This window comes from Cheilinus undulatus, linkage group 13 (genome assembly GCF_018320785.1).
Source record: "Cheilinus undulatus linkage group 13, ASM1832078v1, whole genome shotgun sequence".
Classification (NCBI taxonomy): Eukaryota; Metazoa; Chordata; class Actinopteri; order Labriformes; family Labridae; genus Cheilinus; species Cheilinus undulatus.
In genome coordinates this window covers 49,943,657-49,961,114 of record NC_054877.1, presented here as the reverse complement: position 1 = coordinate 49,961,114, position 17,458 = coordinate 49,943,657, and the positions used below count along the sequence as shown (strand labels likewise).

Genomic DNA, 17,458 nt, shown 5'->3' with positions numbered 1-17,458 from the left:
GAAATATGTGAATAAATTTTCCTTTTTGCATCAAGTGTTTCTTTCCTGAATCCATCCTGAGCTGGTCAGGTTACATCTGTTTCCACCATATTCTCCATTAAAAATCAAACATCATGACTTTAACTGAGCTCAAAGAGGAAATGACAAACACAAGTGAACAAAGACGTGGGACATTTTTAAGCAGGAAACAGCAGACATGATCCAGTAAAGCCTGAAATCCTCCTCTGTAGACTGGAACAGTGTGGGATCAGAGGAGTCTATGAAGGTCCAGGCAGCTACAGTCATGGACCAAAGTAGTGACACCACTGGAATTTTTCCAGAAAATTCACCATGTCTCCCAGAAATAGTTGCAATCACAAATGTTTTTGGTATACACGTGTTTATTTCCTTTATGTTCATCGGAACAACACAAAAAATCAGAAGAAAAAAGACAACATTGACAAAATTTTACACAAAATCCAAAAATGGGCCAGACAAGATTATTGGCACCCTCAACTTAATATTTGGTTTTACACCCTTGGAAAATAATATTTGAAACCAATCTCTTCCTCTAACCATCAACAAGCTTCTTACTCCTCTCAGCTGGAATTTTGGACCACTCTTCTTCTCCAAACTGCTCCAGGTCTCTCAGATTTGAAGGGTGCTTCTTCAACAGCAGTTCTGAGATCTCTCCATAGGTGTTCAATGGGATTTAGATCTGGACTCATTGCTGGCCACTTCAGAACTCTCCAGCTTTGTCTCCAACCATTTCTTGGTGCTTTCTGAGGTATGTTTGGGGTCATTGACCTGCTGGAACACCCATGACCTCTGACCCAGACCCAGCTTTCTGACACTAGGCCCTACATTGCGGCCCAAAATCTTTTAATAGTCTCCAGATTTCATGATTCCTTGCAGACAGTCAAGGCACCCAGTGCCAGAGGCAGCAAAACAACCCCAAAACATCCTTGAAGCTCCACCATGTTTGACTGTAGGTACTGTGTTCTTTTCTTTGTAGGCCTCATTCTGTTTTCTGTAAACAGTAGAATGACGTGCTTTTCCAAAAAGCTCTACCTTAGTCTCATCTGTCCACTAAATGTTCTCCCAGAAGGATTGAGGCTTACTCAGGTACATTTTTGCAAACGCCAGTCTGGCTTTTTGCTTCTGCTTTCTTGTGTAGTTTCAATGCACATACATGAAATAAACACATGTATACCAAAAACATTTATAACTGCAACAATTTCTGGGAGAAATGGGGAATTTTCTGGAAAAATTCCAGTGGTACCAATACTTTTGTCCATGACTGTACCTGTGAGGCAGCACCCAGGGACAAACAGTCTTTATCCCCCACTGTCAAACGTCCAGTCTGTTGGTGGTTATTATTTTAGAGGCTGATGATAGAAACCTGTGATACTCAACCTGTGGCTCCTGAGCCTCCTGTGGCTCTTTTATGTCTTCATTTTCAATATTTTTAGCCCAGAAAACCTTCAAAAAGAGAAACTTTGACCTCAGAAATGATCCAGAGCAGCTCACATTCATCTGTTGGTTTCCTGCTTTAACTGTCAGCACTGATTTTTATCTGGACGTTTACGTTGACCTTATTTGCTGTGTTTTGCCACTTTCCACCATAAAGTCAGGATCATGACTCCAGTCCTCAGATCTCTACTCTGGACTCATGTGGACCAAAGGATAGATCTGTAACCAATGATTGTTGTTCTGTTGGACCTTGAACCTGATAAGGTGGTTATTCCTCCTCACTGAGACCAGACGCACGCACCCAGACGGACGCTTAGACCGCCGTCAGACTAAAACCACATAGCTGATGGAGGGAATACTGGGAATACCTGGACTATAACCTGCTACTGGACTCAGGAACTAAAGGTGAGTTTGAAATATAGTGAGAGATCCCTCACACACTTGATGATCTGACAGTGGGACAGCCCTGAACCCTCACAGACGTAGCGCCTCAGAGTCAGTGAGTGTGTGAGTGTGGACACTGGGGCTGGGCCTCTGTCATAGATATCAAGACGTTGACGACGTGTTCGCTAACTGACAGTACGTCTACGGGGCCGCCATCTTGGCAGAAGAGTGAGAGTTCAACAGTTCTATGGGCAGACGGCGTTGAAAAAGCCAACTTCCTGTGCTGACGCCCACAGATACGATGGCTTCCTCGCTCTTATGTCAGAGCTCTGGCCTTAAATATGTCCAGGACTCTGATCGGGTTGTTTCTTAGAAGTTGTCACCTTAAAGTCCAATGCTCCCGCTGTTTTGGAAGGAAATGTGGAATCTTTCTCCCGCTATGTTCAAGTACTGACCGCCATCTGATGGTTAAAGCCAGACTGGTCATTTTAATGTCGCTGGCAGAAAGCCAGGACCTCCTTGTTGTGGCTTTATCTATTTTTTACTCAGTGTTATTTTAATAATGTCATTAAGTACAATAAAATATACAACTAAGTCATATACATTTATTAGCGAATGCGTCATATCTATGGTTACTGTATCTGTAACTCCCTGCAGCGTTGCCATCTTAGCCACTTTGTGGCTATGTTAGCGAGTTTTCAGACCCTCTAGCGACTCTTTTTTAAAAGGTGACTAGCGACAAATCTAGCGACTTTCTCTGGCATTACTGGAGACTGTTGAAGACTCTGACATGAAAGCACGTAGCGTTGTAGCGCCTCTGAGCAGCGGGCGCTGCCGTGGGCCCCTCCCCCTCCCAAAGATTCAGCTATATAGATGCATTGCATTATACATTGAAACAATGTTATTATTAAAGGGACATTTCAACACTTTTGAACCTTCCTCTGTATGTTTTTAATATGCCTCATTAAAAAATACTGACTTTATCACTCTATTCATAGTATAGTTCAACAAAGTAGTCTACTTGTCAGTGATATCTGTAGTGTGGTGGAGTGTTGGACCCCAAAGGCAGAACCAGACTGACGAAGTTTGAACAGATTTATAGTTTCCACAGTGAAGGGAGGGAGTCCAGTGAGGGGGAATAGCGAGGGCTCCGGGGTGGGAGCGCTGAGGCCGGGCTGTGGTCAGGCAAACGAGTGAGGCACTGGAGAGAAGAAGACAGGCAGGGTTAGAAGCCAGGTCACAAAAATACTGGAGAATATCTTCACAAGAAAATCACTGCTGTTAGAGAGCCCACCGCCGCTAATCACCACCAACCAGGAACCAGAAATGGTATCTGAATGGGATAATAAATTATATTCCAGAAGGACTTACCAGTTTGTCTCAGAGAAGAATGGAGTATTGTTTCTCTGCTGTTCTGTGCCCACCTGCCACAAATGCCCAAATGGTCTCGTGAGCTGTAACAGAGGAGAGCTGAGGTTCTCTGATCCTGATACTAACACACACATCTATACCTGTAAACACACTTTCACTGAGAGGATGGTTCCACTCATTGAGACTGGGGATAAACATCTACTGAAGATTTTACCAGAGAAGATCTCTGAGACTGTGGAACCAAACTAGAACCTGATGATGAAGATCTCTGTGACTGTGGAACCAAACTAGAACCTGATGATGAAGATCTCTGTGACTGTGGAACCAAACTAGAACCTGATGATGAAGATCTCTGTGACTGTGGAACCAAACTAGAACCTGATGATGAAGATCTCTGTGACTGTGGAACCAAACTAGAACCTGATGATGAAGATCTCTGTGACTGTGGAACCAAACTAGAACCTGATGATGAAGATCTCTGTGACTGTGGAACCAAACTAGAACCTGATGATGAAGATCTCTGTGACTGTGGAACCAAACTAGAACCTGATGATGAAGATCTCTGTGACTGTGGAACCAAACTAGAACCTGATGATGAAGATCTCTGTGGCTGTGGAACCAAACTAGAACCTGATGATGAAGATCTCTGTGACTGTGGAACCAAACTAGAACCTGATGATGAAGATCTCTGTGACTGTGGAACCAAACTAGAACCTGATGATGAAGATCTCTGTGACTGTGGAACCAAACTAGAACCTGATGATGAAGATCTCTGTGACTGTGGAACCAAACTAGAACCTGATGATGAAGAACATCAGTCAGGTTATTTCCAGATGTTCTGGTTTTAATCTCAGCCTGTGATGAAGGTCACTGTGTTGTCCTGATGTGGCTGCTTGTCGTTAACACAGAGCTGAGATCAACAGAACCAAAAATCATCAGATCTAATCTAAAAGAACTTCCTGTCATTTTTCTCTGTTTGCTTTAAAGCTGAAAATAAATCAGAGAAGAAGCTTTGACTGTTCAACAAATCACATTTATTCCTTTCATGTCATTTTCTTCTGCTTTTTATTTGCTGACTTACTCTCTGTTTAACCTGAACCTTTAAATATGAATCAGTCTGAATGGACAGCTTTGAATAAAGTGACTTCTTTCATTTAAAGGATCAGAGAAATACTTGTCTTTATTCATACAGTTGCTTTAGTTCAGTTTTGCTGACTTTACAGACTAAGAACATGAGTTCCTACTGTGATCAACAGCATCCTGTGTTTTCAGATCTTTGAGTATTTGATGTCTTTGTTCATCAGAACAGCTTCCCTGAGCTCATTTCCTCCAACCACTAAAGAGAACCTTAGAGAACTTTCTGCTTTTAGGCTCTGTGTTCTTGGAAGCTCAGCAGTAGTCATGTGACCAGGAGAACATGGCTGTAGAGCAGAGCTAGCTCCATGGAAACAAGGGCAATCAAGGTCAACTAGAGGTCAAATACTGACCCCCAAAATAAAGGTGCCAGAGACCAGGGACCCCCAAACTAAAGGTGCCAGAGACCAGGGACCCCCAAAATAAAGGTGCCAGAGACCAGGGACCCCCAAAATAAAGGTGCCAGAGACCAGGGACCCCCCAAAATAAAGGTGTCAGAGACCGGGACCCCCCAAAATAAAGGTGCCAGAGACCAGGGACCCCCAAACTAAAGGTGCCAGAGACCAGGGACCCCCAAACTAAAGGTGCCAGAGACCAGGGACCCCCAAAATAAAGGTGCCAGAGACCAGGGACCCCCAAAATAAAGGTGCCAGAGACCAGGGACCCCCAAAATAAAGGTGCCAGAGACCAGGGACCCCCAAAATAAAGGTGCCAGAGACCAGGGACCCCCAAAATAAAGGTGCCAGAGACCAGGGGACCCCCAAAATAAAGGTCCCAGAGACCAGGGGACCCCAAAAATAAAGGTCCCAGAGACCAGGGGACCCCCAAAATAAAGGTGCCAGAGACCAGGGACCCCCAAAATAAAGGTGTCAGAGACCGGGACCCCCCAAAATAAAGGTGCCAGAGACCAGGGACCCCCAAACTAAAGGTGCCAGAGACCAGGGACCCCCAAACTAAAGGTGCCAGAGACCAGGGACTCCCATAATAAAGGTGTCAGAGACCAGGGACCCCCAAAATAAAGGTGCCAGAGACCAGGGACCCCCAAAATAAAGGTGCCAGAGACCAGGGACCCCCAAAATAAAGGTGCCAGAGACCAGGGACCCCCAAAATAAAGGTCCCAGAGACCAGGGGACCCCAAAATAAAGGTGCCAGAGACCAGGGACCCCCAAAATAAAGGTCCCAGAGACCAGGGGACCCCCCAAAATAAAGGTCCCAGAGACCAGGGACCCCCAAAATAAAGGTGCCAGAGACCAGGGGACCCCCAAAATAAAGGTGCCAGAGACCAGGGACCCCCAAACTAAAGGTGCCAGAGACCAGGGACCCCCATAATAAAGGTGTCAGAGACCAGGGACCCCCAAAATAAAGGTGCCAGAGACCAGGGACCCCCAAAATAAAGGTGTCAGAGACTGGGGACCAAAAAAAAAAAGAGAGCCAGAGACCAGGGACCCCCAAAATAAAGGTGCCAGAGACCAGGGACCCCCAAAATAAAGGTGTCAGAGACCAGGGACCCCCAAAATAAAGGTACCAGAGACCAGGGACCCCCAAAATAAAGGTGTCAGAGACCAGGGACCCCCAAAATAAAGGTACCAGAGACCCCCAAAATAAAGGTACCAGAGACCATGGACCCCCATAATAAAGGTGTCAGAGACCAGGGACCCCCGAAATAAGGGTGCCAGAGACCAGGGACCCCCAAAATAAAGGTGCCAGAGACAGGGGACCCCCCCACAAAAAAAGGTACCAGATATCGGGGACCCCCATAATAAAGGTGTCAGAGACCAGGGACCTGCAAAATAAAGGTGCCAGAGACCAGGGACCCCCAAAATAAAGGTGCCAGAGACCAGGGACCCCCCATTAATAAAGGTGCCAGAGACCAGGGACCCCCCATTAATAAAGGTGCCAGAGACCAGGGACCCCCAAAATAAAGGTTCCAGAGACCAGGGACCCCCAAAATAGAGGTGCCAGAGACCAGGGACCCCCAAAATAAAGGTACCAGATATCAGGGACCCCCATAATAAAGGTGCCAGAGACCGGGGACCCCCGAAATAAAGGTGACAGAGACCAGAGACCCCAATAATAAAGGTGTCAGAGACCAGGGACCTGCAAAATAAAGGTGCCAGAGACCAGGGACCCCCAAAATAAAGGTGCCAGAGGCCAGGGACCCCAATAATAAAGGTGCCAGAGACCAGGGACCCCCAAAACAAAGGTGCCAGAGACCAGGGACCCCCAAACTAAAGGTGCCAGAGACCAGGGACCCCCAAAATAAAGGTGTCAGAGACCAGGGACCTGCAAAATAAAGGTGCCAGAGACCAGGGACCCCCAAAATAAAGGTGCCAGAGGCCAGGGACCCCAATAATAAAGGTGCCAGAGACCAGGGACCCCCAAAACAAAGGTGCCAGAGACCAGGGACCCCCAAACTAAAGGTGCCAGAGACCAGGGACCCCCATAATAAAGGTGTCAGAGACCAGGGACCCCCAAAATAAAGGTGCCAGAGACCAGGGACCCCCAAAATAAAGGTGTCAGAGACCAGGGACCCCCAAAATCAAGGTGTCAGAGACCAGGGACCCCCATAATAAAGGTGCCAGAGACCGGGACCCCCATGATAAAGGTGCCAGAGACCAGGGACCCCCAAAATAAAGGTGTCAGAGACCAGGGACCCCCATAATAAAGGTGTCAGAGACCAGGGACCCCCAAAATAAAGGTACCAGATATCGGGGACCCCCATAATAAAGGTGCCAGAGACCGGGGACCCCAAAAATAAAGGTGCCAGAGACCAGGGACCCCCATAATAAAGGTGTCAGAGACCAGGGACCCCCAAAATAAAGGTGCCAGAGACAGGGGACCCCCCCAATAAAAAGGTGCCAGAGACCAGGGACCCCCAAAATAAAGGTGTCAGAGACCAGGGACCCCAAAATAAAGGTGTCAGAGACCAGGGACCCCCATAATAAAGGTGCCAGAGACCGGGACCCCCATGATAAAGGTGCCAGAGACCAGGGACCCCCAAAACAAAGGTACCAGAGATCGGGGACCCCCCATAATAAAGGTGCCAGAGACCAGGGACCCCCAAAATAAAGGTGCCAGAGATCGGGGACCCCCATAATAAAGGTGCCAGAGACTGGGGACCCCAAAAATAAAGGTACCAGAGACCAGGGACCCCCATAATAAAGGTGTCAGAGACCAGGGACCCCCAAAATAAAGGTGCCAGAGACAGGGGACCCCCCCAATAAAAAGGTGCCAGAGACCAGGGACCCCCAAAATAAAGGTGCCAGAGACCAGGGACCCCCAAAATCAAGGTACCAGAGACCAGGGACCCCCAAAATAAAGGTGTCAGAGACCGGGGACCCAAAAATAAAGGTGTCAGAGACCAGGGACCTCCAAAATAAAGGTGTCAGAGATGGAGGACCCCCAAAATAAAGGTGCCCCATTGAATGGGGACCTCCACTGGACCTGAAGGTGGTTGAACACAGCCATAAACATCCTAGAACATAATAAATGGGGGTGCAATATAAATCCTTTTTGTTAACAAAAGAAAAAATGATTTAAAATAGGTTAAAAAGGGCTAAAATGGGTTGATATTGGATTTTTTAAAGTAGCAGAAATGGGTTAGAAGTGGCAACAAAGGAGTTAAAAAGTGGCAGAAATGGCTTTAAATGGGCAAAAATTGGTGGAAATTTGGTCAAATGGTACAAAAGGTTAAAATTGATACAAATAGCAAGAAAGGGTGAAGTGAGAAAGAAAAATAGTCAGATATTGACAGAAATTGGTTAAACTACCAACACTGGGCACATCAAACAGTGAAATGTGGTTAAAATGGGAAAACACTGGGGGTGAAACGGGTTTATAGTGGTAGTAATGGGTCAGCAGAGCCAACATTAAGCTTTAGGGGCAAGAATTGGTTTAGAAGAGGCAAAAACAGGAAAGAGTTTAAAACTGACCAACATAGGTTTAAATGACAAAAGTGTTAAAATTAGTGGGAAAATGATGAAAAGGGTGAAAACAAAAAAAGTGGCAAAACTGGTGTAAAGTGGCAACAGTATAATTTAAAGATATTCTGAGGTTTTTTGGGGGCGTCTGGAGACCCCGTCTCAGTGTCTCGCGACCCCAGCGGGGGTCCCGACCCCCAGGTTGAGAAGCGCTGCAGTAAAGAGACTGTCAGACATGATCAGGAGGCTCTAGGATGATTCTGAAGGAGAGATTTCAGCCTGATCATAGGTGCAGCTGGGCTGGATGGTCCAGATCAGCACTAACAGCTCCTGCAGGCTCCGCCCTCTATCATATCTATAAACCTCTACAGCTTTATTCTAGGATATCTCAGCCACAGGGCCATACAGGTGTTCACCTGTATTCACTGATGAGGACATAAAGCTGGTTGTGATCATGTCTCACATCAAACCTGATCTCTGATTAGCCTGGACCAGCCAGAACAAAAGCAGCTAACTGTAGCCTGCAGGGGGCAGCACTGCTGAGCCCGGAGAGCCTGCCTGCTTTTAGCAGGAAGTAGAAGAAGAAGAATGATTTCCGGGCTAGTTTCCGGCCTGTGTTGCTGAGCTGGCTGTAGGATGGAGGGCTTCTCCGGACCGTACCGAGCCGTGCTGCTCTCCCTCGGCCTGCTGCTCTCCCTCCCCGCGGGATTCTGCTGGGACGCCGACCTGGAGCTGTTCGACCTGGTGGAGGAGGTCCCGGAGACTTTTTACCGCTTCCTGTCGGTGGAACAGGTCAGTGCTAACGGCTAGCTGCTAGCGGTCTCCATGGTAACAGCGCAGAGCTCCTGCTGTAACAACTGTTACTGCTGTAACCGGAAATAAGAGTGTAACGGTCCAGGCAGAGGTTTAACAGCTCCATGCTAACTGAGACCTCTGAGTTCAGAGCTACCAGGACTTAAAGCTCAGAGACCTGGACCTGGACCAGAGACCAGACCTCTGAGTTCACATGAGTCTATCTGGACTATCACCACAGGGTTAAAGCTACTCAAAGACCTGGACCAGGACCAGTCTAGACCTCTGAGTTCACATGAGTCTATCTGGACTATCACCACAGGGTTAAAGCTACTCAAAGACCTGGACCAGGACCAGTCTAGACCTCTGAGTTCACATGAGTCTATCTGGACTATCACCACAGGGTTAAAGCTACTCAAAGACCTGGACCAGGACCAGTCTAGACCTCTGAGTTCACATGAGTCTATCTGGACTATCACCACAGGGTTAAAGCTACTCAAAGACCTAGACCAGGACCAGTCTAGACCTCTGAGTTCACATGAGTCTATCTGGACTATCACCACAGGGTTAAAGCTACTCAAAGACCTAGACTAGGACCAGTCTAGACCTCTGAGTTCACATGAGTCTATCTGGACTATCACCACAGGGTTAAAGCTACTCAAAGACCTGGACCAGGACCAGTCTAGACCTCTGAGTTCACATGAGTCTATCTGGACTATCACCACAGGGTTAAAGCTACTCAAAGACCTAGACTAGGACCAGTCTAGACCTCTGAGTTCACATGAATCTATCTGGACTATCACCACAGGGTTAAAGCTACTCAAAGACCTGGACCAGGACCAGTCTAGACCTCTGAGTTCACATGAATCTATCTGGACAATCACCACAGGGTTAAAGCTACATAAAGACCTGAACCAGGACCAGTCTAGACCTCTGAGTTCACATGAATCTATCTGGACTATCACCACAGGGTTAAAGCTACTCAAAGACCTAGACCAGGACCAGTCTAGACCTCTGAGTTCACATGAATCTATCTGAACTATCACCACAGGGTTAAAGCTACATAAAGACCTGAACCAGGACCAGTCTAGACCTCTGAGTTCACATGAATCTATCTGGACTATCACCACAGGGTTAAAGCTACTCAAAGACCTGGACCAGGACCAGTCTAGACCTCTGAGTTCACATGAGTCTATCTGGACTATCACCACAGGGTTAAAGCTACTCAAAGACCTAGACTAGGACCAGTCTAGACCTCTGAGTTCACATGAATCTATCTGGACTATCACCACAGGGTTAAAGCTACTCAAAGACCTGGACCAGGACCAGTCTAGACCTCTGAGTTCACATGAATCTATCTGGACAATCACCACAGGGTTAAAGCTACATAAAGACCTGAACCAGGACCAGTCTAGACCTCTGAGTTCACATGAATCTATCTGGACTATCACCACAGGGTTAAAGCTACTCAAAGACCTAGACCAGGACCAGTCTAGACCTCTGAGTTCACATGAATCTATCTGAACTATCACCACAGGGTTAAAGCTACATAAAGACCTGAACCAGGACCAGTCTAGACCTCTGAGTTCACATGAATCTATCTGGACTATCACCACAGGGTTAAAGCTACTCAAAGACCTGGACCAGGACCAGTCTAGACCTCTGAGTTCACATGAGTCTATCTGGACTATCACCACAGGGTTAAAGCTACTCAAAGACCTGGACCAGGACCAGTCTAGACCTCTGAGTTCACATGAGTCTATCTGGACTATCACCACAGGGTTAAAGCTACTCAAAGACCTGGACCAGGACCAGTCTAGACCTCTGAGTTCACATGAGTCTATCTGGACTATCACCACAGGGTTAAAGCTACTCAAAGACCTAGACTAGGACCAGTCTAGACCTCTGAGTTCACATGAGTCTATCTGGACTATCACCACAGGGTTAAAGCTACTCAAAGACCTAGACCAGGACCAGTCTAGACCTCTGAGTTCACATGAGTCTATCTGGACTATCACCACAGGGTTAAAGCTACTCAAAGACCTGGACCAGGACCAGTCTAGACCTCTGAGTTCACATGAGTCTATCTGGACTATCACCACAGGGTTAAAGCTACTCAAAGACCTGGACCAGGACCAGTCTAGACCTCTGAGTTCACATGAATCTATCTGGACTATCACCACAGGGTTAAAGCTACTCAAAGACCTGGACCAGGACCAGTCTAGACCTCTGAGTTCACATGAATCTATCTGGACTATCACCACAGGGTTAAAGCTACATAAAGACCTGAACCAGGACCAGTCTAGACCTCTGAGTTCACATGAATCTATCTGGACTATCACCACAGGGTTAAAGCTACTCAAAGACCTAGACCAGGACCAGTCTAGACCTCTGAGTTCACATGAATCTATCTGAACTATCACCACAGGGTTAAAGCTACATAAAGACCTAACCCAGGACCAGTCTAGACCTCTGAGTTCACATGAATCTATCTGGACTATCACCACAGGGTTAAAGCTACATAAAGACCTGAACCAGGACCAGTCTAGACCTCTGAGTTCACATGAATCTATCTGAACTATCACCACAGGGTTAAAGCTACATAAAGACCTGAACCAGGACCAGTCTAGACCTCTGAGTTCACATGAATCTATCTGGACTATCACCACAGGGTTAAAGCTACTCAAAGACCTAGACTAGGACCAGTCTAGACCTCTGAGTTCACATGAATCTATCTGGACTATCACCACAGGGTTAGAGCTACTCAAAGACCTAGACTAGGACCAGTCTAGACCTCTGAGTTCACATGAATCTATCTGGACTATCACCACAGGGTTAAAGCTACTCAAAGACCTGGACCAGGACCAGTCTAGACCTCTGAGTTCACATGAATCTATCTGGACTATCACCACAGGGTTAAAGCTACATAAAGACCTGAACCAGGACCAGTCTAGACCTCTGAGTTCACATGAATCTATCTGGACTATCACCACAGGGTTAAAGCTACTCAAAGACCTAGACCAGGACCAGTCTAGACCTCTGAGTTCACATGAATCTATCTGAACTATCACCACAGGGTTAAAGCTACATAAAGACCTAACCCAGGACCAGTCTAGACCTCTGAGTTCACATGAATCTATCTGGACTATCACCACAGGGTTAAAGCTACTCAAAGACCTAGACCAGGACCAGTCTAGACCTCTGAGTTCACATGAATCTATCTGGACTATCACCACAGGGTTAAAGCTACATAAAGACCTGAACCAGGACCAGTCTAGACCTCTGAGTTCACATGAATCTATCTGAACTATCACCACAGGGTTAAAGCTACATAAAGACCTGAACCAGGACCAGTCTAGACCTCTGAGTTCACATGAATCTATCTGAACTATCACCACAGGGTTAAAGCTACATAAAGACCTGAACCAGGACCAGTCTAGACCTCTGAGTTCACATGAATCTATCTGGACTATCACCACAGGGTTAAAGCTACATAAAGACCTGAACCAGGACCAGTCTAGACCTCTGAGTTCACATGAATCTATCTGAACTATCACCACAGGGTTAAAGCTACATAAAGACCTAACCCAGGACCAGTCTAGACCTCTGAGTTCACATGAATCTATCTGGACTATCACCACAGGGTTAAAGCTACTCAAAGACCTAGACCAGGACCAGTCTAGACCTCTGAGTTCACATGAATCTATCTGGACTATCACCACAGGGTTAAAGCTACTCAAAGACCTAGACCAGGACCAGTCTAGACCTCTGAGTTCACATGAATCTATCTGGACTATCACCACAGGGTTAAAGCTACATAAAGACCTGAACCAGGACCAGTCTAGACCTCTGAGTTCACATGAATCTATCTGGACTATCACCACAGGGTTAAAGCTACATAAAGACCTGAACCAGGACCAGTCTAGACCTCTGAGTTCACATGAATCTATCTGGACTATCACCACAGGGTTAAAGCTACATAAAGACCTGAACCAGGACCAGTCTAGACCTCTGAGTTCACATGAATCTATCTGAACTATCACCACAGGGTTAAAGCTACATAAAGACCTGAACCAGGACCAGTCTAGATCTTCCAGTTCTCAGACAGGTTTAATATTTTCTCTTCATTCATCTTTCAGTCTTTAGCACACATACAGAAAATTGGGGGCATGACCAGGTATTTGGGGGCATGACCAGGTATTTGGGGGCGTGGCCATTAGCTGGAGGCGTAACCAAACCTTTAGCTGACAGGTCTGGATGAAGCAGCCGTTTCTGCAGAGGTTTAGTGAATCAGAGTTCAGGGACCCGCCACTACTGCCATCTATGGAATATGAAGACAGGAACACCACATACTGGTTTTTCCAGTCCCTGAGTCCTGGAAAGGAGTCTGAAAGGCTTGTTAGAGGAAGGACCCATGGCCCCGCTGAAACCACGGAGGTGAGGTCTGTCTCCTTACTGTGAGTCCTGCCGGTTTTATAACAGGAAGTGAACTTTAGACTCACAGACAGGAGAATACATGAAGACAAAACGAACAGGAAGTCAAAGAAGAGAGACATAAAACCAGGTCAACAAGAACCCAGACTAACATTTACTAGAATATCTGATGTGCAGGTAAATGTCTCTCTGTCTCCTAAAGCAGTGGTTCTCAACGTTGGGGTCAGGACCCCCTTTGGGGTCGCGAGACACTGACTAAGAAAAAAAAACTAAGAATATTTTTAAAATTAGACCATTGCCACTTTACACAAATGTAACCAAAAATTTTTTTTTTTTTTTTTTTAAGATTTATTTTTGGGCTTTTTTGTGGCTTTATTAGAGATAGGAGGACAGTGGATAGATTCGGAAACAGGGAAGAGAGCATGGAGAGACATGCAGGAAATGGTGCCACAGGCTGGATTCGAACCCGGGTCGCCTGCATACATGGTGCGCGCCCTAGCCACTCAACTACTGGTGCGCCCCGAAAATGTAACCAAATTTTAACCCATTTTTATCATATTTCCCACAAATTTAAACACAGTTTTGCCATTTTAACCTTTTTCCACCACTTTTTCTGACACTTCTAAACCAGTTCTTGCCACTAAAGCCTAATGTTGCCTCTGTTGAACCATTTTTGCCACTATTAACCCCTTTTTTCTTTCTCAGTTAACACTTTTTTCCAGTTCATATCAATTTTTCACCAAACTTCCTCCCATTTTTGCCAATATGAAACCTTTCAGCCTCTTTCTGACTCCCTTTTAACACTATTTATGCTCATTTTTGCCTTTTTTTTTTTTGCAATTTTGATCTAATTTTTGCCACTTCTAACCCATTCGTTCTACTTTTAAAAAACAATTTCACCTCTTTTTCCACCATTTTTTTTTTGCTATTATTAACCTATTTTTGCAATTTTCAACCCATTTTAATTCTTTATTTTAACAAAAAGGATTTACTTTTTAAGAAGGCTGTTTACAACACATTAAAAAAGATATTTGTTTCATTGATAAGAGTGGTTATTATCAGGTTAATTATAAAGCTTAACTTTACTATGGGCCATGGCTGGGTCCCAGAAACCTCCCCCTTTATCCCCCTCATGGACGGCCTTGTCTCCACATGACTGCTCTAGTATGTTCATGGCTGTTCATCCACCTTCAGGTCCAGTGGGGGTCCCGGTCTCTGGTACCAGTCTTTGCCCTTTGTCTCATATTTGACGTTTTGTGGCTTGGAGACTTGGAAACAAAGCTCTCGCTTCATCCTGATATTGCGGTGCCGTGGTTTGTTTGCGCCTCCACCATGGCCCTCCCTGAAGCCAGACTGCGTAACTAAAGTCTGTCGACACTGATCAGGACTTTGTTTGTGCCCGTCTCAGGATGCCTCGCCAGCAGAAATAAAGAAGGCGTACCGCCGCCTGTCTCTCCTCCTCCATCCTGATAAAAACAAAGATGAAAATGCTGAAAACCAGTTCAGACAGGTGAGAAAGTTCTCCTCTTCTTCCTTCAAGTTGTCGTTGAATCTTCCTGACAGAAGGACTCACCCTGTGTCTGATTTTCAGCTGGTGGCCATTTATGAAGTCCTGAAGGACGAGGAGAGACGACGCAGGTGAGTCACCAGTCAGCCAATCAGAGCAGAGATGTTGACGTTGGGTTGGCCATAGTTAGCAACTACTGGAAAAGTGGGTGAAACTGGTCGCTCCTCACCAGTTCCACCCACTTTTCCAGTAGTTGCTAACTAAGGAGAGTCAACTTAAGTATGACCTTTGACCCCATACCCGTGTCTCTGCAGGTACGATGACATCCTGGAGAACGGCCTTCCTGATTGGAGGCAGCCGGTCTTTTACTACAGACGAGTGAGGAAGATGAGCAACGCTGAGCTGGGCTTCCTCCTCTTCCTCATCCTCACAGTCGGACACTACGCCGTCATCTGGTCCATTTACCTGGAGAAGCAGCTGGTAAGGCGGCCAATCAGAGCTCGGCGGGCGTTCCTAATTCCTAATCAGGAGACGTGAGCGTGAACGATGTGTGTTTGCAGGACGAGCTGCTGAGTAAGAAGAAGAAAGAGAAGAAGAAGAAGCTGAGCAAACCGTCAGAGGACGTCAGGTGTATCGGTCAGGACCGGAGCGACAGGTGAGGCCGTGATGTCATCGTGCTTCCTGTTTACCTGTTTATGAGTGAGCGGTTTAACCTTCCCGTTGTTTCAGAGTCCAGGACCGGCCTCACTGGCAGGACATCCTCCCTCTGAAGCTGAGCATCTGGCTGTACCTGTCCATCAAAAACCTGCCCCAGACCGTACAGGTGGGTTACCTGTCTGCCCCGCCCCCTCAGTGTTGAGCAGTGCCAGCTGTTGACGCCGCCCCCTCTGTGTTTCAGGAGGTGAAGCAGTACTACGAAGACTACCAGCAGATGAAGCAGCAGCAGAGAGAAGAAGCTGAAGCTGAACAGGAGGTGGTCATCAGTAAGTCTGAACACGCTGACTCAGCGCTCAGTTAGCTGACTTCCTGTCCGAGCTGAGTGTTTTTTTTTTTTTTATCTCTGATTAGGAGAGAAGAAGCCGAAGGTGAAGAAGCCGAAGGTGGAGTTTCCTGTTTACGAGCCGTCGGTGGAGAACGTTCAGAGCTACGATCAGGCCACGTCCATCGAGGAGATCGAGGACCAGATGGACGACTGGCTGCAGGAGCGCCGGGGCGGGAAGAAGAAGGTGAGTGATTGATCGGCGATCGGGCCTCGTTTACACGGCAGCATTATTTAATAACAGTAGAACTTTGTCTGGATTTCTCTGCTCATCCATGAGCATGAAAACAGGAAGTTTGACATTTCTACAGGGTAAACTGCACATGCTCAGTTTGGTTCCAGTTTGTTGGCTACTTTTTGAAAAGGGGGAAACCTTCGCTCCTCGCCAGCTCCACCCTCTTCTCCAAACTACGGCCTATCATTTGGCAGAAATGGAGGGAAGAAGTCCCCAACATCCCTGGCTTCACCAACATTCCATCCTCTGCCTTTGATGACATCATCCTTGAAAGTCTTGAATCTGCTTTAGGAAGATGATGTCATCAAAGCTGAGAAAACATTCCATCCTCCGCCTTTGATGACATCATCCTTGAAAGTCTTGAATCTGTTTCAGGAAGATGATGTCATCAAAGCTGAGAAAACATTCCATCCTCCGCCTTTGATGACATCATCCTTGAAAGTCTTGAATCTGCTTTAGGAAGATGATGTCATCAAAGCTGAGAAAACATTCCATCCTCCGCCTTTGATGACATCATCCTTGAAAGTCTTGAATCTGCTTTAGGAAGATGATGTCATCAAAGCTGAGAAAACATTCCATCCTTGCCTTTTACATCCAGGCCAGTCTAGCCAGCAGCCCACCAGATTTATTATGGAAAAAGTGGACCAGTGGTTCCTTTAAGAAGCTTTTACTGGGCCAATCCTTTTGACCATGGTCATTCTGCCACTTTCTCTTTACTATCTCTACTTCATCCTGACATTTTTGCCACTTTGCCTCATTTAACATAATTTTACATTTGAACCATTTTGCTACTTTTTAAACCCTGTCTTGCAACCATTTCCCACGTACTTTTCCCCTTTATCAGATTTGTTTGATTCTTTTTTGTCATTTTAATCCCATTTCTGCCTCTCAACCATTTTTTGCCACCTTTTCTCTATTTTCTCTGCTTTATCTGGACATTTTTGCCACTCCTTTGGAACTTTTTTTCTCTAAAGATTTATTTTTGGGCCTTTTCATGCCTTTATTAGATAGAGGAGGATAGTGGATAGACTCAGAAACAGGGGAGAGAGCAGGGAGACACATGCGGTAAAAGACCACAGGCCAGGTTCGGACCTGGGCCATCCACGTACATGGGTAGTGCCTTAAACCACTCGACCATCTGTGTTCTCAACTTTTTTTGGAACGTTCAACCCAATTTTAACACTTTTCCC

At 46.3% G+C, this 17,458-nt stretch overlaps 1 protein-coding gene across 1 annotated transcript; it reads left to right on the top strand.

Annotated features, from left to right (window-relative positions):
- The first annotated feature begins 8,870 nt into the window (after positions 1 to 8,870).
- dnajc1 (DnaJ (Hsp40) homolog, subfamily C, member 1) lies at positions 8,871 to 16,232 on the top strand. The gene is made up of 8 exons (XM_041803062.1): positions 8,871 to 9,053; positions 14,896 to 14,997; positions 15,079 to 15,125; positions 15,309 to 15,474; positions 15,555 to 15,649; positions 15,724 to 15,817; positions 15,893 to 15,977; positions 16,063 to 16,232. Exons 1-8 carry the CDS (start codon positions 8,898 to 8,900, stop codon positions 16,230 to 16,232), a joined length of 915 nt encoding a protein of 304 aa, XP_041658996.1. The 5' UTR covers positions 8,871 to 8,897.
- Positions 16,233 to 17,458: the final 1,226 nt, after the last annotated feature.